Source organism: Lithobates pipiens, unplaced genomic scaffold (genome assembly GCF_037356315.1).
Source record: "Lithobates pipiens isolate NorthernLeopardFrog02 unplaced genomic scaffold, aLitPip1_a1.2 Scaffold_10, whole genome shotgun sequence".
NCBI classification, from domain to species: domain Eukaryota; kingdom Metazoa; phylum Chordata; class Amphibia; order Anura; family Ranidae; genus Lithobates; species Lithobates pipiens.
The window spans coordinates 18,384,278-18,410,119 of record NW_027507686.1 but is presented as its reverse complement, the minus strand read 5'-3'; the positions used below and the strand labels follow the sequence as shown (position 1 = coordinate 18,410,119).

General features: G+C 45.0%; 1 protein-coding gene across 4 annotated transcripts in view; it reads left to right on the top strand.

The window, feature by feature from the left end:
* Nucleotides 1-25,842, top strand: part of ZFHX3 (zinc finger homeobox 3) — a 140,035-nt gene that overhangs the window by 94,968 nt on the left and 19,225 nt on the right. For 2 of the 4 annotated variants that reach the window (XM_077452086.1, XM_077452057.1), the window contains exons 5-7: nucleotides 15,773-15,883; nucleotides 17,109-17,227; nucleotides 17,349-17,549. In XM_077452086.1, the coding sequence (XP_077308212.1) occupies nucleotides 15,773-15,883; nucleotides 17,109-17,227; nucleotides 17,349-17,549 (431 nt within the window). The remainder of the gene's footprint in view (nucleotides 1-15,772; nucleotides 15,884-17,108; nucleotides 17,228-17,348; nucleotides 17,550-25,842) is intronic. The other 2 variants (XM_077452068.1, XM_077452078.1) reach the window with 2 other exon arrangements.

Sequence of the window (25,842 nt, the reverse complement as noted above, 5' to 3'; positions counted from 1 at the left end):
CTTTAAATCCCTGTCCTGGGACCAGTATGAAGGACTCTGAATATGAACGCTTTGTTTTCACTTCTTGAGTCTGAATGTATTGAGTCCAATAAATCCACATCTCCGCCAGGCATTTAGAGTTTTTGTAAATAAGAGGTCAGTAATACCGGCCGCCATATTTCTCTCAATGTAGGTCTTCTTTAAGGTGAGCTCAGATTGTATGGTCTAGTGGCTTCTTACATCTGTAGGAGTTCCCAGCACCATCCTCCTGTATGTACCAGCGATCCCAGCTCTGCCCACCCGCTGTGTGTACCAGCGATCCCAGCTCTGCCCACCCGCTGTGTGTACCAGCGATCCCAGCTCTGCCCACCCGCTGTGTGTACCAGCGATCCCAGCTCTGCCCACCCGCTGTGTGTACCAGCGATCCCAGCTCTGCCCACCCGCTGTGTGTACCAGCGATCCCAGCTTTCCCCAACTATATAGTGGAGATCCCAGCTCTGCCCACCCGCTGTGTGTACCAGCGATCCCAGCTCTGCCCACCCGCTGTGTGTACCAGCGATCCCAGCTCTGCCCACCCGCTGTGTGTACCAGCGATCCCAGCTTTCCCCAACTATATAGTGGAGATTCCAGTTCTGTCCAGCTGCTGTGTATGTACTTGAGATCAGAACTAAGCCTACTACTGCTGCTGTATGTATCTGAAATTCCCAACGCCACCTACCGGCTCTATCAAATTTTTACATAATCCTTTGCTTCTAGTCCTGAATTTTCAGGACGAGGAAACGTGGTATAACTGAGGGGGAGAAGTCCCTCCCGTGATCCCGCAGTCGGTCACCTCCCCACTGTCTGTCAGGTCTGTTTTGGATGGACTGGCCCTTTTAAAATGAATGAGAAGTGGCGGTTGTGCAGAGTGAGCATTGCTGGATCTATAGGCTGTATAAAGGACTAACGGGAGAAGGTTGCGTCATACTCCTCCTCCTTGTATGACATTCACAGCTATATATGGAAAAGTCCCCAGACTTGTATAGAAATGGAGTCATTGACATTTATGTAACCTCCATATTAAAGAAGAAGCACGCTGAAGCACTTTGTTGATGTAGCCTTGTATTAGTAGCAGTAATTCGTATTTCCTGAAGTATTCGAGGCAGTGCAGGCTACAGAACAGAATGCTTCAACTGTATCTGCAAAGAGAAACCCACAAATGTGAAATGCTTTAACCTCCAAAGCCCTGGATGTGAAACTCTGTTCAGCTAGTCTGATGATTCCCACAGCCAGGCGAAGGGGGTATCGCCATATCCTGGTCCCAGCTGCTTGTGTCCTCCTCAAGGATTCTAGCCCTCTCATTGGACAGGGAATCAGTTCAGCATCACAGCACCGCTGAATTGTCCAATCGGCAGGAAGATGAGATGGAAAGCTGTAAAACTGAACAAGGAGTCATCTCCTGGGATTTTCTGTGGGGAATCACAAGACTGGCTGAACATCGTTACACCCCATTTCACATATAAATCAATGGAGTATTTTGCTGTCCCAGGTTGCGCTTCAATGAGATCTAGAACATGGTGCTTTGTTTAGTTAGCGTATCTCTCGCCAAAACTCATTGAAACGTTTCCCCCCCCACTTCCTGTTCTGGTGACAACTGTAGAACTTTGGATCTCCCATCACTTTGTCTCCGGTAAAAATGGTCACTGGGACACCCAGTTGGGGACACGCACAGAAATAAAAATTGCACAGGGCATCCAATCCTTCCCTACGCCACCCAAAATCGATAAAAATTTTGAAATGGGGCCAGGCTACCATTTACACTTGTGTTTGGAGGGGTGGGGGGTAAAAAATGCCATCCGCTCCCTATGCTTTAAAGGCAGGCAACCTCACAAATTTGGCAAAAATTATCCCTGCTGTCTGGTTCAGTAGGCAGCACAGCCCACTGATCGCAAGAATCGGGGTGCCCTGCAATCACCCCGCAACCGCATGCAATGTGGGTAGTGCAGGGTTTAAGGGGGTTAAAATGCCATTCAGCTGAATAAAGGGGCCCTGCAAGTGCGTGCAATGCAGGTAGTGCAGGGTTTAAAGGGTTACATTTCCAATTCACTGAATAAAGGGGCCCTGCAAGTGCGTGCAATGCAGGTAGTGCAGGGTTTAAAGGGTTAAATTGCCATTCAGCTGAATGGGGATGTCCTGAAAATGCATGCGATGTGGTTAGTTTAGGATTTAAAGGGTTAAAATGGGTGGTGAGGAGGAGATACAAGACCACCTGTCAAATGCTCTCTGAAGAGTGATCCAAACTCTGATCAATTTTCGGAGAGCAATGCTAGTGTAAACGAGCCCATGGGATGCCATGGGCGGATGGAATTTTGGCTGCTTCTAAATTGAAATTTTGAGCCATGGACGGCCCTGATTGCGCCATCTGCGCCGTTTAGACATCTGTGTGTGTGTGTATGGCCAGCCTCAGAGGATGCACGTATCCCAAAAAACAATTCTAGCCCCCCAATGTAAATGTCCGTTACATTTTGGGGTTGATTTACTAAAGGCAGACTGTGCAGTTGCTCCAGAGCTTGGTAAATGAGGTGCAAAGAATATCCAATCCATGCCAGGAAAATAAAATAAAAAAACAGCATTTTTGCTCGCATGTGATTGGATGATGGAAGTCGGCAGAGCTTCACCTCATTTTACTAAGCTCTGGAGCAACTTCACTTGCAGAATGCACAGTTTATTTATTTGCCTTTTTAGTAAATCCCCATTGCGTCCCTTTAAAGCAAATGCGGGTTCCCACTACAATACGGCTCCCTGCGCCGCATCAAGCTGACCGGTCCTCTTCAGTGTGCAGGCTCTGTCAGTATGAAAGAATGCAGATAGGCGGCCTCCTGTGAAAGCGGGACAATGCTGTGCCCCCCCCCCCCTTCCATCCTATACCCCCCCCCCCCACCCCTCAGTCACTCATTTCGTCTCCCTGCGCAAATTGAAAACGACTAACCTTGTCATATTTAGTGCATTGCTCACAGCCGCTGCCTTCCAGGGCTAATCAGGCACAAACATATTCGCCAAGTTGCTAAGCTCTGAGCTGTCTTCTAAGCATTAAAGTGTCCTGTCTGCCTGGGAGGTCACTCCTATCTTGGCTGTGCCGCTCATCTACGGCCAGTAATATTGATTGATTAATGTATAAAAAGCACCAAATCCATTTGCTTCTATGAAACAGAGCAAAGTGCATTCACTCGCTTGGAATTTTCACCTCATCCTTTTGTTTGAAGGACGTGTGCACGGCACTATTAATAACCTGACAGATTTTTTTTATTTATTTATTTTTCTATGTTTACATAGATTTTTTTTTTTTTTTTTTTTTTTTTTTTTTTTTAGCCAAGCCATCGTTCGTTTTTATTTTTCAGAACGCCGCATGTAATGTCAGCGACTTGCATTGTGAAGTATTTTTTAATGCATGTCGGCTTTTTATCAACAGTGCACATGGGGTAAAACTTTCAATAAACATGGAATGTATGAAACAAAAAATGCTGATCTGTAGGGGAGCGGCCCGCTTCCTTCCTGGGCTAAGTCTTTTAGTAGGTGCGGCGGCAAACAAACCCCCCCCCCCCACCTGCTCGTCCACCCATGCTTGCCTCATCCCGGGTTGCGTCTCTTCCGGGCCCGTCCGGTTGCGTCTCTTCCGGGCCCGTCCGGTTGCGTCTCTTCCGGGCAGGAAGACAATAGCAAATGTTGATTCGCTAATGTCACAAGTGGGTGGGCACTGCGCCCCGAGCCCAACCTTTTTAAAGCCAATTGGAGCCTCAGGCTAATCATGTGCTTCAAAAATAAAAAAAGCCCCTTTTGAAATCCATGCTTCGGCGCCCCGCATGGAGGTTAGGGGCTGGCGCACGAAGATTAGGGGGGCAGCACCACTGCGCCCCTTATGAATCGGCCACCACTGGATTCCTGATAAGGCTGCTGAGGGCAGTACAACCAGCACTTCTGTACTGGGCCTGGGCCTCATCAATTCAAAAGGGGGGCACCGGCAGCTGCTGAGCAGAAGGGCCGGCTGTATCTTATTGCAGGCACCGATCCCACTGCAGCACTGCCAGCTTCTCCACGGGCAGTAACAACCTTCTCAATATAGAAAAACGTTTTTCTTGTCTGAATTGTGAGAGATTTCGTGTTTCCTACTTGATGTACAGTGAGGGAGAAAAGTTATTTAATCCTCTGCTTATTTTGTACCATTGTCCACTGATAAAGGATCCGTCTATAATTTTATTGGTCAGTTTATTTTAACAGAGGGAGAGAGAGAGAGAATAACAAAAATATCCAGAGAAACGCATTTCAAAAAAGTTACAAATTGATATGCATTTTAATGAGTGAAATAAGTATTTGACCCCTTTGCAAAACATGACTTGGTGGCAAAACCCTTGTTGGCAATCAGAGGTCAGACATTTCTTGTAGTTGTCCACCAGGTTGGCACACATCTCAGGAGGGATTTTGTCCCACTCCTCTTTGCAGATCCTCTCCAAGTCCTGAAGATTTCCAGGCTGACGTTTGTCCACTTGAACCTTCAGTTCCCTCCACATATTTTCTATGGGATTAAGGTCTGGAGACTGGCCAGGCCACTCCAGGACCTTAACGTGCTTCTTCTTCTTGAGCTGCTCCTTTGTTGCCTTGGCCATGTGTTTTGGGTCATTGTAATGCTGGAAGACCCGTCCATGACCCATTTTCACTGCCCTGGCTGAGAAAAGGAGGTTCTCGCCCAAGATTTTGATGGTACATGGCCCCCGTCCATCGTCCCTTTGATGTTGTCCTGTCCCCTTAGCAGAAAAACACCCCCAAAGCATAATGTTTCCACCTCCATGTTTGACTGTAGGGATGGTGTTCTTGGGGTCAAAGGCAGCACTCCTCCTCCCTCCTCCCTCCTCCCTCCTCCGTTGAGTTAATGCCAAAGAGCTCAATTTTGGTCACATCTGACCACAACACTCACCCAGTTCTCCTCCGAAGTTTGCTAATGGACATCTGAATGGTGCAGACGGGCCTGTACATGTGCTTTCCTCAGCAGGGGGACCTTGCGGGCGCTGCAGGATTTCAGTCCTTTACGGCGTAGTGTTACCGATTTGTTTTCTTGGTGACTATGGTCCCAGCTGAGATCATTGACAAGATTCTCCCGTGTAGTTCTGGGCTGATTCCTCACCGTTCTCCTGATCATTGAAACTCCAGCAGGGGGTCAAATACTTTTTTTTTTTTTTTTTTTTTCCCACCTCACCGTAGGAGGAAATGACAAGAAATCTCCCAAACTGATACAGAACTAAAACATTTTTGCCTGCAAACCCATTCCCTGCTGTGGTTCAGCAGGATTTCATCGTTCATACTTGCAGAGTATGATAATTGTTCTGCCGTGTCCCCCTCCCCCCCCGGGGCCTGTGGAGCAAACGCGGCTCTCCTTCGTATCCTGAGCCAGGTTTACCGGATCCCTCCGCGTGGAGCAGAAAAGTGAATTTTCTCCTAAAGCCTTAAGTGGGGAAGCCATGCTAATTGTAAATCGATGCATCTTAAAATGTACCATTGATCTGCAGTTACAAGTTAGGAGAGAAACTGTAATTACGGCCTTTTTCAAGGGCTTTTTATTCTTGGGATCTGAGCAAAATAAATAGAAATGGTCACAGGAGCCGCCGATCTCTCTATTATTAAAGCAGAACTCTGGGGGCCAGATTTTTTTTTTTTCTTTACTCGACCGGGGTCGTGACAATTTTTTTTTTTTTTTTTTTTATCATGCACATTACAGATTCATATCCTGCATGTGGGGTGGTGCCTCCGCTCCGGCTTTGTGGGAACATCCGGCTGCGTGACATTGAGCCTCAGCAGTCCCTTCCTGTTGCAGTCAGTTCTTTATACCCCCCCCCCCCCCCCCCAGTGTACTTCTCAGTGCTACAGGGGTGATGTGGTGATGCAGCTGCCACAGGTTAATGGTCCACAGCACAGCAGCCTGAGCCACACAGACTTCTGGGACATGTAGTGCCTGTGCATCATTTATACCGCAGGAAGGAGATGAATGGAACTGGAGTGGCTACATGGCCACTATATTACATTCCTAAGAAAATATATATTTAGCTAAGAATATAAAGGCATAGTTCACCTGTGCAGGTAAGGGCACTCACAAATAAAAATAAACTGTGCAGCATTGAGTTGAGCTAAAAAAAAAAAAACGCCGTTGGTGTAGGCAATTTATGTACCTCCTGAAGCCTGGCTTAAAAACTCCCTGAGATGGCATCATTCCATTCGGTCTTGTTGCTAGGACATTGCTAACACGCTCCCTGCCCTTCCAGCCCCCTGGCATTTCTCTCCTTACGATTAGCGTGAGGGAAATAGAAGAAGGCCATTAACCAGCTTCTGTTACAGGGACATCGGTGGTCCCGATCGCTGAGGCTTCATCGGTGGTCCCGATCGCTGAGGCTTCATCGGTGGTCCCGATCGCTGAGGCTTCATCGGTGGTCCAAAAAATGATAAAAATGTAGTTTGGGTACAGTATTGCGTGACCGCACAATTGTCATTCAAAGTGTGACAGCGCTGAGAGCGGAATATTGACCTGGGCAGGAAGGTGGTAAAAGTGCCCGGTGGTTAATAAGAGGAGAGAGCGGCAGGCAGCGCCATAAGGGCAGCAGATACGATGGTTTTATTTTGCCAATACTTGAATCTGGTTGCTATGTACAATGCAGGCAGCTCGCATGAGCTTGGCCTATAATCTAATGCAGTTTAGTATGTGGGGTGCTTGCCATGTGGTTGGCACAGGCTGTGAACGGGGCACGGTGACCCCAGCTGTACCGTTATGGCAGAGTGCATGCTGGGAGCCCTGCCTGTCCCCTCACTGAGTTTGACGTTTTGCCCTGTCAGTCTCCTAACAAGCTTAAAACAAGTGGCAGCTTCTGGCTAGAAATTGATTTAATTAATTGCTATGCCAATAAGCCGGCTTGTTATGCCTGCCATTGGTTAGCAGGATGGCTAACAACTCCGCTGATCAATGGTGCCAATAAAGATTTTACTCATTAATGAGTGGAGCACTAATTACGGTTATCCGGTGGCCAATTAGGCTTAGTGTATGGGGAGCTGGTCCATGCTCTGCCTATTTAGCTTACAGATCAGGAAAGGTAATAGAAGCGGCGTCACAAAAAGCGAGGGCAATGCGACCTTGAAAAAGGGGTCATGTGTAAGCAGATGGGGGGGCTGCAGTGCAGCTATGGCGTATCGGGCCTGATGTGTCAAAGTAAGAAATGGCATTGTTTGTAAAGCCACCAATCAGAACCAAGTTTGAGGCCAGGTGTAAACCTGATTGGAAGAGGGAGATATTCTGGCGCAAATAGCCTTGCAGGGTGCATTTGCAAAGTGCACAGTCTGTTGGCCTTTAGTAAATCAACCCCACTGAGATCGATTTACTAAAACTGAAGAGTGCAAAATCCTGGTGCAGCTCTGCATGGTAGCCAATAGGCTTCCAGGTTTTATTGTCAAAGCTTAATTGAACAAGCTGAAGTTAGAAGCTGATTGGCTGCCATGCACAACTGCACCAGATTCTGAGTGCTCCAGTTTTAGTAAATCTCCCCCCCACTGTGGCTTCATAAAGGGGGTTGTTCACACAGTAAAGGCAAGGGGTTGAATCGTGTTTTACCACCATCTTAAGGGCATGCAGCCACTCAGGGCTGTACACATGCCAAGGCCTCAATGCTTTGGCAAAAGTGAAATCGTTTGTTGCGAACACCAGGTAGTACCGGCACCAAATGCAATCTATTCAAGTGAAAGGGGCTGTGCTACAACCACCCTGTAACTGCATGCAATGCATATGGTTGTAGCACAGTGGCTCAGCCTTTTCAGGATAAAAAGACATGCAATGAGGAGGCAACAAGTCACCTCCAAGGCTCCTTGTCAACCGCCCTCTGAAAAGTGTTCCACGGTAGTTTTCAAAGTGGCAGCAACAGCTTCTGTATAACTGAACAAGGCCAAATAGTATAATGTGGAGTTGTTTGTCGGGCCTGTGTTGTCGGAAATTGGGAGAGCAGTTGTCACCAGGACAGGAAGACAAAACATGGGACGTTCTGAGCTTTCCTCGCTCTACTTGGCCTAGGTCCGATTTGGCATGAGATTTGACATGTTAAATCCCATGCCAAATCAGCGGCTATTGCCGGGAATGGCACCGTCCAAATCCATTCCCAAAAGTAGTTCTTGTACTATTTTTGGCGACTTTGTATAGACATCTGTGCAGGAACCAGCACCGATGTCTGTCAAATCGCCCCTGAAGTCTAACTGCATTGCCGGGTTGGAATCTCAAAACCTGCAGCAATGTGAACCTAGGCTAAAACTGTTTTTGTGGGTTTTTATTAGATTTTCTTTCATTTCCTGTCCAGACAGGAAGTGAGAGAAATCTCCTTCCCAGTAGAAACACAAAGGGCAAAAAAAAAAAAAAACTTTACTGAGACGGTAACCCATTTCTACTCTATCCTGTCCATAATGAAATTAGCTTTGGGTGGAGTTGGACATCTTGGTCTACGTTGTGTGTGATTTCAGTGGTCACCCCACATGGTCCGTGGGTGGATCTGCATTCTGAGGTCTGTGCTTGATGAATCACTAGTCAGGCAGTTTCTTTTATCGAATTGACGACCCACCTGACTTGCTTATTACTGACATTTTGGATAAATAAAAATTTCCGTGTGGAAAAACTGTCAGGGATGGTATTCGAGAATATTGTCCATTTCTTTAATTGGGCAGAAAAGGTTCCCAGGTCACCAATGTAAGGAAGTGAGGTGGACTCGTGCCTTGCAGAAGTTCCAGGAACAGCTGAAGCCTTGAATAAGCTTGTGTCCCATGTATTAATTTTTAATTCTAAATTATTGCATTGTTTGGATACAATGAGTCCACTTATTTGGTTGTACTTGTTCCCTGAAATTGCTCTTTAAGATCCACTTAGGCGGACAATGTGTTCTGCATCTCTTGTTGTATAAAGTCTTTGTTTTTCGACACTCCCGGGATTGCATGGTCCTTTTCTGTTTTCACTGTTGGGACCAGACCTTTCTCCTCCCAATCCGGTAGAGAGGGTGAAGGTGGCGTGTGGCTGCCACGTGTTGGCGGTACGCCAGAGCCATGAAAGATGACAGCAGGTACTACTGAAGACCCAGGCCGGGGATTTGCGGTCGGGTGGGAGCTCTGTCTGGCATGGCTCGAGCCAAGTCTCCAGGAATCTACTAGTTTTCAACTTGTCTGCTGCATCTCTTATTGACCAGGTCAGACCCCTTGTGAGCTTCCTAATTGAAAATTAATACAGGATCAATATGGAAGGCAATTTGCATATTGATTATACACCGTACTGAATGCACCATATGTGTGGCAGATTGATTGAAGGACAGAGACAGCTCAAGGAAGCAAAACATCTTGTAGTCTGTGCTGTGTGGGTATGAGTCGGATTAGGATTCCTCTACCAGAAAATATGGAGAGGAATGTTGGGGCCGCCACGTACAACATGGACTATGGGAAGAGACTCCACTGTATAGAATCCCATTCAGAGGCTTACAGTGCACCGGTCACCCATCTCTGCCTCAATCTCACCTGTATCTGAATAGCTTCAGTTCTGCAGGTGAAGAACAAGACGCATGCAGCCACTCAGCCTGCATGTCAAGATTGCATAATAGAGGGTGGGGGTATAATAAATATTTAGTGTGTGTGTGTGTGTGTATACATTGGAGTGTGCATACACACAGCATGTTTTTATGTCAGAGCAAATTTTTTTATTTTTTTATTTTTTTTTTTTTTTTAGAAGAAAAATCTGAAAGCTTTTTAATCGGGTTGACAATACAACCCTCCTATAAGACGAAAACATTCATTACCATCTGGCTGAACAACCTTCTTTTGGATTCACCAACAACTATGAAGTGCAAGGGCCAACCTATGTATGAATTGAATCATTAGGCATGCCCTTTCACTCCATAAAGTGGCAAAATTTAAAGGAGAGATTGCTCAAATGCATTAGAACATGTGGATAGATTTACCTAAAACTTCAAAGACCTTCCAAACCAATCCAATAATGTAGGCCTTCAAATTCCATAAGTGTTGGCAAATCTAAAGCTGACCTTTTATCTCATTGTACGCTCTCCTTTGGATCGACCATCAGCTATGCAGTGCAAGGGCCTGCCTGATTTGATACAAATTGGATTTTCCCGATTCGTCCTCATATTACATAGTGCAGTTGAGGGCAGTGTAAGGTGAGCGCCTTGATTCCCCAAGGAGTAAAGTCATTCAATTAGGTAGATCTAATGTTGACTGTACAGTCATATTGTATGGTTGTCTTTAAGAAGGTTGAGTTAAGTGCAGCGTTGTGTGGAGAACACAGTCCGGCAAGCACAACAGGCCCAGTGGGGGGAGCACGCCCAACCACTTGGAACCGAGACAGTGGTTGACCCATAAGATGCAGAAAGGAAGGTGCCCAAGAGCACCACGAGAGGCGGAATGGCTTGTCCACACTCAAAAGGGGAGGCTTCCTGGAAGGTCAAGGTAGTCCCTGCACTGTGCCTACTCCTCCAGGAACCTTTCCCTGTCTCCAGTATTGTACCTGACAGACTGGGGTGGGGGGTGGGGGGGGGGTGCTCCATTCCCTATGCTAGCCACTTGCAAAAAAGTGCACCAAGCCCAGGAGCTGGCGTCTTAAGTATACTTTGCCTGACCAAGATGGCTGTTAGTCATACGGGGTGGAAGCTTCCAATCAGATAATGAAATCCTAGATGTCCCAATATAGGGTATCAAATTAAAGATACCACCTCGGAGATCCACAACCTTTTATCACCCTCAGCCTTGTGCCATCGGGCTCCTTGGTGAATCTTAATATTTATATCTTCAACTGGGCCCACATCATCCCAGATGGTTTTTCCTATAAACCTACATTTAGATTGCCAAATATTTGAGACCAGGGAGTACGCAGATGTTGCGTATTAAAAGTACATTTGTTTTGTCCAGGAGGCCCGCTGTTGTGTGTTTTTTTTCATTTTTGTTATTTTTTTTTTTTTTTTTTTTTACACTGACTTGACCGCAGCCAGAGCGAACACGATTCTTTTACAGTTCCTATTGACACATATGATGGCATACACATTGATTTGCTGTAACCCGTGTTATTATGTGGATGGTTTGTCGCGGTGTCGGTGGGGCCTGTGCTGCCTCCCCCGCACGAGGAGTCCTTCTAGAGCGAGCCTCCCATTGTCCCACTGACATTGAAATTACATTTCTCATGGTGATTTGAACACGGGTATGTTTGAGGGAGCGAGAGATTCATTCTCACCATGACAGGACATAATAGCTTCACGCTCTGCTAGGAACTGCCACACAAAATTTGCCTCTCTGCCGCCGCTTACAACCAGAGCCGCACACCGCGCCGAGGCTCGCCCGCAAAACACGTAGGGCAATCTGGTGTTTGCACACGCTTCTACCTTCTACCTGGAACGTGTGCTGTATATATATTGACTGCCGGAGAAAAATATTCCACCCTGTGCCTTGCGGACATCCAAGTCTTCGCAGTCGCTTACATCTGCTGGCGTGTTGGAAATCGGGCGGTGCGTTTTGTGGACGCATTTTTAAATTTTTTTTTGTGAGCGGTTTCTATCAGGTGTACTGTATTATACCTTCAAACCTCTGTGCTTATTCTGATGTATAGTATCCTCGGATTTATTATACACAACCTTTTTGCTTTTTTTTTTTGTTCTGTATTATTTGAAGTTTAAAAACAAAAAGATTTTAAATGAGCATCAGTACAGCCTTATTATATCTGATTTATTCACATGTGTGTCCTCCTTCATGGTTTTATAAAAAGAACAAAGGGTGAAAAAGTATAAAAAGGATGACAGTGTATAAAATTCTGCAGTACTTTAAGGGTCTATTCACATTTTTGCATTAAAAAAATGCATCTTCCTCAAAGAGCAGACTGTTTATGGATGGTTTTATTGAGCGTTCTGCGTGCGTGCTATATGCGTTTTCTTCCTTTTTTTTATTTTATTTATTTTTTTATTTTTATTGTCCTTTCAACAATTTTTTTTTCTGAGTTGTGTTTCTTTAAAATATAGACACGCGACATGACAAATGCATTAAATAAAATGCATATTGTATTTTTAGTGCATTTTTTTTTTTTTTTTTTTTTCATACATTGCCATTGATTTATAATACACCCTGTTTTTTATTACAAATATGTTTTTTATATATATTTTTTTTATATTGTTTTTTATTACGAATATATTTTATTACAACACAGAAAACGCAGTAAGCTCATTTTTTCAAAACCAACACACCGATGTCAAGAGTTTCATAGATTATGATGGTAACTTGTTCTCTGCATCGTAGTGCATATAAATTCCCTTATGTGCTGCACACATTTTATTTTTTATTTAATTAAATGAATGTTGGTATGAAACTGCTCTAGTCTGTAATCTGGAGAAAATCAAACCACAAACGAGTATATGTAAAATATATATATATATATATATATATATATATATATATATATATATATATATATATATATATATATATATATATTATATTATTTTCACACTATATCTATATCTATATCTCTTTTGTATTGTCTCAAGGACTCGGAACCAATCAGATCACTCCTAGAGAAGTGCACGGTATTGAGATTTACTGAAACTGAGGCACACAGAAATCTGGCTCAGTTCTACATAGAAACCAATCAGCTTCCAGGTTTTAGCCCCCGTACACCGGTGTGATTTGCAATCCCATGTGTCAGCAGTGGAACTGTTCAAATAGCCTGTGACTCAGAAAAAGATTCCTGTGCTATTTTTTCTGAATTCATTGCGACTTGCTTAGACTTCTTCTTCTGTTTTTGTATGAAGTCTCAAGCCAAAATGAAATCTGTGGTGCGATTCGCACTGATGTGCGTGCAGCTTTGAAATTGTGCTGAAGTAGCATTATTTCAAAGCTGTTACTGGTGTGAATTGGGGCTTAGCCCCTGTTCCTATTGGGCCAATTTTGGCATGTCAAATGGCATGCCAAATCGGCGGCTATTACCAGCAATGACACCTTCCGATTCGGTGCGATGCTGACTTTGTGGCGCCGCAATGTTTCCCAAAAAGTTCCTGTACTACTTTTGGCGACTTCAGAGGCGATTTTTGAATAGACATCAGTGCATAAAACCCCACACAGATGTCTGTCAAATCGCCCCCTGAAGTTGCACTGCATTGCTGCCTTGAAATCGTGTGACTTCAGCTGTTTCTGACCCGGGCTTATTGTCGAAGCTTAATTGAAGGTAGAAGCGGATTGGCTCCCATGTACAGCTGCACCAGATTTTGCACTCTCCGGTTTTAGCAAATCTGGGAGTTAAGGCAAAGATGTCGGCACTGCAAGGCCAAGAGATGAGGTTGTCCTTTTCATAAAACAAATCGGTGTACACAATTTTTAGTTTGCTTGTTTTTTTTAATGGAGCGTCGGAAATATTCAAGGATCTCTCTAAGTCTTGGATGAGGATGAACAGTGTGTGTAGCTTCCTCTTCATGGCATGTTCTGAACTAGGAAGTCGTCTTCGCCTCTGCCCAGTCCTAGGTTCCTCTACGTCGTCTTCCCTCTTCCCGTACTCGGCCTCCCTTTGCTAAGGATGACACCTCTAGTTCACAAGCGGAACTGCACCAGGGACACGCGAGCGGCTCCCACACCAATCAATGCCGTGCACAATAAAGAAAGCACCCTCCTGCTAATTTGAAGCTCCGCTATGCTCTCCTGGAAGGACCATGAATAGAGATCGGATTGTCCTTCCTGCCTTTTTTACTCATCAATCTGCTTTTTCTTTTAAGGCCTCATCGGTGCTTGTTAAGATCAGCGCTTATTCAGAATCTCCTTCCTGACTGCGTCCGGAGCAAGGTGCTGCTTTATAGAGATGCCGCGTCATCTCTGACATTCCTTATGGGGTTACATCGCTTAGACATGTTGGGTGGTAATTGATTATCCATTTAACGAGCAGAGAATTTACTGCAATATTTTTAAACACAGCCCAGAATATTCTGTTTTATAGAAAGAGTCCTCTAATACATTTCCATTGATTGAATGTAATGTGCAGAGCTGAGCTCCAGCCGTACCTTCTATCTAAGGCTTACCAGCCTTACCTTCTATCTTGTTGTACAGGCTACTGCCTGTAATAGTTTACTTTGATTACACCGCACACTGTGAGCTTTTCCCTGTGTGCATTAGAAGCTTTCCTCCCCAGCTTATCTGTGTCTGTCTGCACCACCCTTCTCATTCGTTTGACTTCACTTCTATCAATCAGGAAGGTTCAGTATCACATGTGGCCATTACTGCATCTTCCTGTTTTCAGGAAGGTATGTACAGCACCCTGCCAGCCCTGTCCACCAACCACAACCTACCTGTATTATATAGAAAAACACAGCTTCCTATGTACAGCACCCTGCCAGCCCCATCCACCAACTATGACCTGCCTGTATTGTATAGAGAAGCACAGCTTCATATGTACAGCACCCTGCCAGCCCCTTCCACCAACCACGACCTGCCTGCATTGTATAGAGAAACAGTTTCCTATGTACAGCACCCTGCCAGCCCCTTCCACTATGCGTGTTTCGTCTACACCCCACACTCGTCCACAGTAAGGATACAGTGAGAAGGCGACAAGCAGATATCTTGTTACACCCACTGGAGTTTTGCATTTTACACTTATTTTTAACAGTAAATGGATCTCGTATAGTGAAATACAGTATTTAGAAATCCGACTGACTGTTTACATGTTGAATTTTAAAAGCAGCGGCTAGCCTGCTGATTTCACAGGTTTGCTGATCTGACAGAACACCGCTGCTTTTATGATTAAACAGTCCGACAGATTTCTAAATACTGTATTTCACCATGTAAGCCGAGTTTCCTGTTTAAAAATAAGTGTGACATGCAAAACTCTGGTGGGTGTAACAAGATGTCCGCTTGCTTGTACTGTATCCTTACTGTGGAGGAGTGCGGGGTGTAGCAAGATGGCGGTGACAGAACGTCACTTCCGTTACAAATTCTGTGGGGTCGCCTAATCTGACGAAACACCCACAGTGCATGGAGAAGCACAGCTTCCTGTGTAAATCAGTGCCCCGATTATCAGTGCAGCCCCAACAGTGTCCGCCAGTGATGCCAATTTGTGCCCACCAGCACCGCCCTTCAGTGCTGCCTATCCGTGCCACCTATCATTGCATATCGGTGCCCTCCTCATCATTGCCCTTCAGTGCCGCCTGATCAATGAATGAGAAATTACTTATTTACGAAATTTTATAACGGAAACCTAAAACTTTTTTTTTTTTATATATATATATTTATTTTATTTTTTTTCAGTCTTTTCATAGTGCTATTTTTTTTTTTAAGCAAAAAAAAAAAAAAAAAAGTGATTAAATGCCACCAAAAGAAAGCTCTATTTGTGGGGGAAAAAATTATATAGATTTCATATGGGTACAGTGTAGCATGACCAGCTGAAAGCTGATAATTGGCCTGGGCAGGAAGGGGGTAAATGTCTCTGATAGGCAAGTGGTTAAAGGGATAAAACATGAAATGAGCATGTATTGTAGATATGTACAATTTTTTTTTTTGCCTTGACATACTTTATCCCTTTACCACCCAACCAGGATTCTTCCTTCGTAGTTCAGACTACCTGGTTCAGAGTTGATCTACACAGTCCTGGTCTTTGTATCGTGTTATGAAATGGAGCCTGCAATGTTTTTTTTCTGCCATCAGATAGTTTTTGTTTCTTTTTAATGGCTAAAGCACCCCCCCCCCCCCCCCAAAACAGCCGTTCAATCCAACCCATTTATTATTATTTCAGAAGAGCCGGCAGAGGACCCGGAAGGAGCCTGCGATGCAGATGCTGAGCCAGCGGAGGTACCGAAAGACCAGGAGCCAGAGGGCGCTAAAGACACTAATAATAGGGAAACAGGTACAGTACCATAGAGCCAGACAGTGTGACTGTGTGATTTCTAAGGGCTTGTTCACACTTGCTCAAAATACTAACGCTTCCCAAACACACTTGTAGCGTTCATGCGCGTTTAATAGGTGCGGTTGATAAGCGTTTAACGAGCATTTAAAAAGGCTCCCCCCAAATGCCCTATGCGCGTTTGTGGCGCGGTTGACAATCGTTTTTAGCGTGTTAAAACCGCACCACAAACGCCTAGGTTCACACATGTCCGGTGCAAATTTCCCCCCTCCGTTTTGCGAAACTGCGACTTGCAGCTGTTCAACAGTTCAGCTGCAATTTAGATGCAGTTCAGATGCAAATGCACCTATAGCGTTAATGGGTGCGATCGATTAGCATTTAACGAGCATTAAACTCCTCCCCCCCCAAATGCCCTATGAGCATTTTCGACGTGGTTGACAATCGTTTTTGGCGTGTTAAAACCGCACCACAAGCCTCTAGGTTCGCACATGTCCGGTGCAAATTTCCCCTCCGTTTTGCGCAACTGCGAATTGCTGCTGTTGAGCGGTTCAGCTGCGATTTTAGATGCAGTTCAGATGAGAATTTTTGGAGCCGGCAGCCACCAGCGTCCTTGGCTTTAGCTGGTTGCTAAGGAGCAGACTGGGAAGCCGGCCGCCGCGTCCTTAACAGATGACTCATCAGCTAACTGTAAAAAAAAACTGCATTGGAGGGCCCAACCCCCCCCCCCCCCAAATTCCATACCAGACACTTAGCTCTGGTATGGTTTTTGAAGGTACCCCACCAAAATTGGGGGGGAGGGGGGGAGAATGGCACGGGGCCCCCCAAAAATCCATGTACTCCATACTGGTTCCCATAGGGGGGCTGGGATCTGGTGGCCTCCTTGATAAATGGCTGATGTACCCACTTTTTTCTGTACTGTGCTTTCCTCCAAATCAGCATGTCCCTTTGCAAGAACATGAGCACTGCTACCTCCCTTGTGCTGATTTTTTTTCTTCCCCAGTCTGAGCTTTGCTGTACAGGGACTGCAAGCAAATGATACCAAGTCAAACGCCTTCACATAAAGATGGAAGAATGAATACAGGGCTGTGTTTGTGTCTTTTATATCTGCCTGGAGTGTATTAATAAATGTTTTAGTATTTCTAAAAATGAATTCTATCAGATCGAGGACCTAATGAAAGCCGGATCCAGGACTGATTGTAAAACTTTTATTATGTTCATTTTGTCGCAGCGCCTTCTGTTCCACCTGAGCGGGATCCACCTGACTCCGTACCTGCCAAGCTGCCCTCCAATCCGAGTGCCGAGCCTCCCCCAAAGAGACCAAGATCTGCCGAGGAGAAGGAGCAGCAGGTAGCCGTCTCTGTTCTACTTCTTGCCTTTTTGTAAATCTGTTGTCGTCCTTCTTCCTCCTATGATCATTCTCTGCTGCCCGCTCTCATGCTTTCCCTTCATTTGTCTTTCCTGTCTCCAGCAATTCCAGTGTCCATACTGCAAATACACCAATGCAGACGTCAATAGACTGCGGGTCCACGCCATGACGCAGCATTCCGTGCAGCCGATGCTGCGCTGCCCACTTTGCCAAGATATGTTAAACAACAAGATCCACCTACAGCTGCACCTCACCCACCTGCACAGCGTGGCCCCGGACTGCGTGGAAAAACTCATAATCACCGTAAGTGGCCACACATGGGTCAGTTGTCAATAATTGGACCTGTATGTGCGGTTTGGTCTTTCGGGAACATACTTTAGATCAGTGTTTCTCAACTCCAGTCCTCAAGGCACCCCAACAGGTCATGTTTTCAGGATTTCCCTCAGATGAAACGGCTGTGATAATTACTAAGGCAGTGAAACTGATCAAATCACCTGTGCAAAAATAATGGAAAGCCTGAAAACTTGACCTGTTGGGGCGCCTTGAGGACTGGAGTTGAGAAACGCTGCTTTAGATGTCCGAAAAGGACATTGAGGTTGATGAATGGATAAAGGTAAATAGACTGCACACTTTGCAAAGTTGCTCCAGAGTTTAGTAAATGAGGGGGGAGCTTCACTTTGCAATCACATGCAAGTAAAAAAATATATATTTTTGATTGGATGATGGAAATCAGCAGAGCTTTCCCTCATTTACTAAGCTCCGGGGCAGCTGCACTTGAAAAGTGCACAGTCTATTTGCCTTTAGTAAAACCGCCCCATTAGTAACATAGTGGTTGAGGCATTTAAAAGCCAAGTTCACCTTTGTTCACCCCCTTCTTCTTTAGGAAAAAATAAATAAAAAAAATTCCATTTCCCCCTTGTACCAATATAGTATAAATGTTATTCTTTTGAAAAAAAAAAAAATGCTTTCCATTAATTCTACATGCCCTTACCTCACTCTCCTCATAGCTGTTTAAAACACTCATCCATTACTTCTGCCTTACATCTTGGTCAGACTTTAGTTCATGACACAGGAAGGAGTTGAGCAGCTGAGGGTAGATGATGCAGGGTGTGTGCCAATGAGATCAGCTGGTCAACTCCTTCCTGTGTAAGGACCTAAAGTCTGACCAGGAAGTGAGGCGGACGTAATGGGGCATTGTGTTTAAGCGGCTATGAAGAGAGTGAGGAAAGCCTGTGTAGAATTAATGGAAAGTTGTTTTATTTTTGAAAAATATATATATTAATGCCATATAGAGGAGCTGAAATTTAGAAAAAAAGTGAACAAAAGTCAACTTTAACTTTTCCCTTAAAGGCTAAGGATAGCTCCTCTTTTGCATCTGCTTCCATTGTAGGGCGGGGGTCAGAAACCTGTAGATTGTGGTCTGGGCTTTACTACCCCCCAACTTTACGTGTGAATGAGCCCTAGGGTTGCTGCTGCCAAATGCAGCGAAGGGCCCATTCACAAGTGCAGCAGACACTGCTGCTCCTCTGGAACGTGATCAGAGTGTGTTGGCAGGTGGTGAGGAGGCGATTTTATGTTGCCTCCTCATCACCTGATTTAAACCCACGATTGCCATGCAATGCACACAGTTGTGACACGATAGTATGGAAATTCGAGGTTTAAATCAGGTGTGAGGAGGGGGCGCTGTGCCCAGTGATCTTTGACTTCTCACATGTTGTTCAAGCAGATCTCCACCTCTTCAAGGGTGCCTGCCCATGCTGTAGGGAGTCAGCCACACTTTATTGAAACCAGAGAGTGCAAAATCCGGTGCAACCTTACATAGAAATCAATCCACTTCCAGGTTTTAATGTCAAAACCTAATTGAACAAGCTGAAGTTAGAAGCTGATCGGTTACCATGCAGAGCCACACCACATTTTGCATACCCCATAGGGGGTTGATTTACTAAAGAAAAAGACTGTGCTCTCTGCAGTCTTCAAGCGTAGTTGCGCCAGAACTTGGTAAATGAGGGGAAACTCTACTGACTTCCATCATCCAATCGCGTGCAAGCAAAAATGCCTTTTTTTTTTTTTCCCTTGCATGTGATTGGGTATGCTTTGTAAAGTGAAGCCTTACCTCCGTTGTAAAGCCTAAACATTTTTTACTTTAATGAATTCCTTACATTAAGGTAAAAAATGTTAAGGTGTCCGCATCCCTCCTCATCCCATGAGGCATTGTAAAACGGACAGTCACAGACATGACTAGGCATGATGGGAATTGTAGTTCCTGAACTGGAGGGCCGTAGTTTGGAGACCCCCCTGCTCTATAGTGTGTACTTGTCACAAGAGCACAAAGTGTCATTTCTGTCTGCTGCTTCCTTCCTCTGCTATAGTTACATAGTGAGGTTGAAAAGACACAAGTCCATCTAGTTCAACCAAATCTGCATGATTCACATCTGACAAGTTTTCCTGACACTAAGAGGAAAAAAAAAGTGATGGGGAGGGAGCTTCAGTTGCTTGACGGCTCCAGTTCTGTTCCAGTGTGCTGTATGGAGGGGGTGTGTCCTTTCCCTCCAATCAGCAATCAGAGCTCTGCAGAGTGTAATGTCAGCTCTCCACCCCCTTTTCTGACCGCTTAGCTAAACTTTGTACATTTTGTAATTTGAGCGGATGTAGAGTAGAGAGGGCTGCAGATAAACAGGTACAACTTGTGTAGGAGGATTTTTCATCTGTATCACCTGAGGCCAGTCACTTCACTGGGTATATGGAAGGGTTTACAATTTTACAACCACTTTAAAGCAGAACCTCACCTAAAAGGTACAAGTTCTGCTTGTTTGCATCTGACCCCCTCCCCTTCACATTTGGCACTTTTTTTTGGGGGGGGGGCGGGTGGGGGTTACCTGGTTTTGATAGGTACATGCTCCCACTTCCAGCACAGATCACCCCGGCCCCCTCCCAGAGCATTCCTGGATAGGGATACATTGCAGGTCCCAGCAGTATGCTGGTAAGGCTTCACTTCCTGTTTCCCTTACTTGAGATGGCGGCGCCTCCACCACCTAAAGCCAGTTGAAGAATCAGCTCAGGTGAGGACTTCGCTGGATTCCTGGACAGGTAAGTGTCCTTATATTAAAAGTCAGCAGCTACAGTATTTGTAGCTGCTTGCCTTTTTTTTTTTTTTTTTTTTTCTGGAGGGAGCCTGGAGTTCTTCTTCTTTAAATAAGAGATGATGACCTGCGGGAGAATCCATTCCTAAAATCGCAGGAGATGCTGATGGCAGATGTGTGCGCATGCCCAGCTCGCATTCACGTAATGTCCCTAATAATAACTCAGACAGCTCCCTGCAACCTGCCCAGTGTCAAGTCTGTTACCACAGCAACCGGGGGGCTTTGCTTCTGCTCCATATCCTGCACTCTGTCCTGTCCTCTGGTAACACGCGGCGCGCGGTCACTTCACTCCTCCTGTGACCGAGGAACCCGAACGCGCTACATCATGCCTTGTCGCAGCCAGCCCCGCGGCTCAACCCCGATCGCCTTGCCTCCGGTCTTTTACTGCACTTTAATGTGCAAACCTGCCTTTCGCCCTTTAATCTCCCCGTCGTCCTTTTTTTTTTTTTTTTTTTTTTTTTTTTTATTATGCCGCCGTTTGCACACAATTGCCAGGACTTTATAAGTAGCAGCGCTTGGCTCATGTTTGCCAATTAGATGGTGTAAATTCAAAGTGACCTCAATATCCTCCCATTGCTAACGAGTTTCTCTCTCCAACCTTTGCACTCTTTGTAATGGAAATATGCAGTCTGTCTGCAAGCGGGATTTGCATGTTGGACCTCGCTGACAGTCAGGAGGGTTTTTTTTTCCCCCCTTGACCTCCTTCCTCTTTCCTTTGTCTGTGTCCTTAGCTTTCCTCTCACCGTCAGCTGCTTTTCTTCGCCGCCACCCCCCCCCCCCCTCCTCCATGCTCTCTCTACCACCCCCCTCCTTTTTCATTTTATGCTATTCCTTTTTTTCCCTCATTGCGATATGCATAGAGAAGTAGTCGGGTTGGAGGAAAGGGCCTGCAAGTCCAGCATCCACCTCTCAGACCTCAGCATGGTGTAAACAGCCTCTGAAGAACGTGGCCATGCACTGTCAGCTGGGCCTCCTCACACAATTAGCATGTAATTATCCTGTGTGATGGGCAGCCAGAGGAGAGGCAGCTGACACGTTGCATCGCTGACCCGCATGTCAGAGATCAGTGGGCGCAGCGAGCAGTGCAGTGTGCTCCTTAATGATGCCATTTACATATTTTGGCCGGGCAGCTGCGTAGTGCAGGACCCCATACTGTGCTGTATGCAGGACAAGCGTGATGATTTACGCCGTCCATGTAGAGGGGGCGCAGCGTTCTCACTTATACGGCTATACTTGTCGAGAGATTGTCGGACGATTCTGGATAAATTGGGCAATTGGTAGAATCGTGTGTGTGTGTGGCATAAGCGGTCATTGATATGGTGGATTGGAGCCCTCTGAGTATGGTCTGCTTTTTAAGAGCCGGTTCACACCACAAAAATGCACTCTTATGTGTTATAAATGCATTTCTGCTTACAGTTCACACCATAAAAATGCACTCTGCATGCGCATTTTTCATGCATTACAGTGCCTTTTTTTTCCCCGCAGGTTACCCAAGGTTTTTTTCTTTGTTTTTGCTGTAATGTGTTTTTGTTGCTGTCCGGTACAATTCTGTACATAAAAAAAAAAAAAAAAAAAAAATGCACCATTTTTTAACTGGAACTGACTGCAATGGTGTGAACTATGCCATTTGAACCCATGTAATCTACTTTCCTTGCATTTTTGATGCATAAAAAAAGAAAATGCACTGGACTGCATCTGTGAACTGACTCTAAAGGCTCGGTTCACACTACTGCATTCCACGTTTGCGAATTACGCAAAAAGGCGCAAACACGTGGTCGCCCCCCCGTACCGGCATTGCAGGCTGAGATGCATGAGTGGTGCCATTTAGAATTAATTGTAGCCCTGTACATCTCACAAGAGCAGTGCGATGTGGTTGCAGGGATCAATGGGATTCCCGTGACTTTTAACGCACAGCCCGCACTAGTGTGACCTGAGCCTTGCGGTTGCTTTGCTTCAGCTTGTGCAATAAAGCTTTGACAAAAACCTGGAAGCTGATTTTGCACTCTCCAGCTTTTAGTAAATCAATGTGTTGCGGGAAAGGAGAAGTCCAGCCAGTCCTTTGGTTGAGCTTCTATGGATCACAGGAGTGCAGTTCATTTTGCACTCCCGTGACCCGCTCTCTGACCCTTGCTGATGTCACCAATGGAAGCCGGGATCCGCCAGGTGCCTGGACTGATACTCATCTCGACTAGCCGCAGAGACAACCTACTCTGCCCCCTCCACAGCTCAGCGGTCTGCTGATTTTATCGTCCAATCATGTACAAGCAAAAATGCGTTTTTCTTTTCCTTGCATGTCCCTCTCAGATCTACAGCAACTTCGCTTCCAAGTGAACTTGTAGTGCAAAGTGGATTTGCCTTTAGTAAATTAGCCCCCCATGGTACACCATGACTTGGCTGTTTTGACAGAACACTGGCTAAGGCGTAAAAAAATAAAAAAATAGTTGTTACCGCCTTGAAGGTGGCAGTGATGTTGGTTACTAGCGGGTGGACTAACAGTTTCCACTCATTATATTGTGTACTGTAGTGTATACACTGCCAGTGTTCTGTAAAGACAGCCAAGTCATCTAAATCACTGGATGTGACCTGGTTGGAGATTTTGATGAGTTGGCTCTTTTGACAGAACACTGGCATGCCAGGACTGTAACGATAGGTGCTTTTACTTGTACTTTAATGGTTTTCGTAAACCAGTTATGAAGGGTTTAATGGTTTATGAAACCATTAATGTGTAAGTAAAAAAAACCCTATCGTTTTCAGCCAAGGAAGCTGCCATCTTTGCCTCTGTTTAATCTACAATTACCATGATGCACATGTGATCAGTTATGACACCAGCCATTGGATTGGTTTGACAGTTTGGTTGAGAGCACAACCAATGAGAGTGTTACATTTCTGACATGTGCTGGAAATGAAAGTTTTACCAAGTTTTAAAGTTTTTTGAAACTGGTAAATGGATGGGTCTACTTCCGCTTTAAGGAACAATTCACACTCTGAGCAGTCCACCACGGTTGCCACCTCATCCCTTTAAACCCTAACAGATATGAATTGCACAGGTTCTGAGGCTAATTAAATGCAGATAAGGCACCAAGTGAGTTTAATTACTACCTTAATCAGCCACAGAACCTGTGCAATTAATGTGTTCGGTTTTAAAGGGAGGAGGTAGCAACCCTAGCAGGGACATCATGAAAACAGATTCCTATGTGTCCCATTCACACTGCAATGCAGCTTAGCGCTGAAGCATGCTGCATTTTATTGCAGCCCACCAGGCTGAATTACACTGCAACCTGCTTATTGCATTAAATGAAGTGTATGTTTTGTACACTTCAAATAAAGCTTGCACAAAAAAAAAGAGGCGTGTGATTTGCTGATTGTGCACCACACTGCCCCCTAGTGCAGCCGACAACACAGAGCGGCAAATCACTCCTGCTGCTCTTCATCGTGATGTGATTTAAAAAAATATATATATTTTCTTCTATTCTTTCTGTCTTGCATGTCTATGTAACGGGTGCCAACTATTTGGACACTCTGGACTTCTGTTGCTTTAAAAAAAACTGACCTAATAAATTGATTACTGACACCTCCACTTATTTCTTATTTTTAACACAAATGTGTTTTGGCTTTTACATAAAAGAATCGCCCTCCACCCAGCGTCCACTATAGAGAAATACTCCAATTATCACTGATGTAATTTTAGCTTATTATATATATATATATATATATATATATGGTCGGGCTCTCTTATATGTGACACATCATGCTAATGGGGATCTTTACAGCTAAGTTTGTGATTTGGGTTTCTCTTTAAAGTTAGACTCCATTTACGTGTGATGTTTCCTTTAATCTGTCCACCCATTAAACGTCATTGTCAGGTTCTGGTCATGTGTAATGTTGCTTTTTATTATGGTTTACTATGGGTCCTCCTTCCATTGCAGTCCTGAGCACTGACACATTTCCACAGTTGATTTACTAAAACTGGAGAGTGCAAAATCTGGGGTAGCTGTTCTGGAAACTTTATAGATGGGCAACTCCTATCCTCCATATTGATTAATGTTTCCAAATGAATAACTACTGCGGTAGGGAACAGACACAAAAGATACTCTGCATCTTTACAAATAATGGTTTTATTTGATGCAATTGGAAGTTTTTATACACATTACGTAGGTAACACATTAGTATTACAATTGTACTTGTATGGTAACAAGGGGCGTAACATAAGCAGGCTAATTCTAATCAGGACTCGAAAGAATGCAACATGTAATGAAAACATTATTAGTAGCGTGTGCAATACATACAAAATAGAATACAATAAATATACAGAATTTACTATTTACCCATCCTCCTCTTCTAGCATTGGAGACAAAGCCATGCTATAATAGTAAAACAATAGTGTATCTAAACAAAAATGTTACCAGTCCTTAGATGTACTGGCGATATTGGTTCTTTTTCTTTTAATCAGCCACCGGCTGATTTTGCCAATGATACACTTCCTCTCCTAAAGTGACAACAATCAATCACTGTACCATATCTATGGCGGAGCAGCATTGTCACCCTAGGACAAAAAGTGTATCACTGGCAGAACCATCACCACACACACACGTACGTACGATGCAATATATTACACTTTTGTTATACTATATCATGGCTTGTCTCCAGTGCTAGAAGAGGGGACAGATACTAAAGCAGTGCATTGTGGGAATGTATCAGCACTCAGTCAGGACTGAAATTCACAATGGCCCAAGAACATGTTTTCTTTTCCCCATAACATTGGTGGAAGGTGTTTAGTAGTCCTCAGAAGTAAACTAGGCAGAATGCATAAGAGTATCTGAAGTCACAGGACTGTGCTGGATTACTGGCAGGATCCACGGGTAGCTTTTTGCACTTATCAAAGAAATAGCACTTTCAAGCTTATATTTAAAGCAGACCTTGCAGCTAAATGCTAGATCAGCGTTTCTCAACTCCAGCCCACAAGGCGCTCCGACAGGTTGTGTTTTCAGGCTCTATTATTTTGCACAGGTGATTTGATCAGTTTCACTGCCTTAGTAATTACCACAGGCATTTCAGCTGAGGGAAATCCTGAAAACATGACCTGTTGGCGCACCTTGAGGACTGGAGTTGAAAAACAGTGCTAGGGAGCCCCCTGCCTCTTTCACAAATCACCTACTGGTAATGAGTGGGGAGGTGAGAAATGGGAAGAAAATGATAGATATATAATACTCCACTTAACCGCTTCCTGCCCGCCCTATAGCCGAATGACGGCTTTAGGGCGGGCGGCTTCCCTCGCCTGGCCGTCCCTGGACGGCCTGGTGTTTACTTCCGCAATGCGCGCCGCCGCGGGCGCGCATCGCGGAAGTTCTGTGTTTGCCGTGTCCCCCGGGGACAGGCAAACACAGATCGCTGTAAACGGCCAATCACAGCGGCCGTTTACAGCGTGATCGGCGTGTCCAATGGGAGATGATCTCATA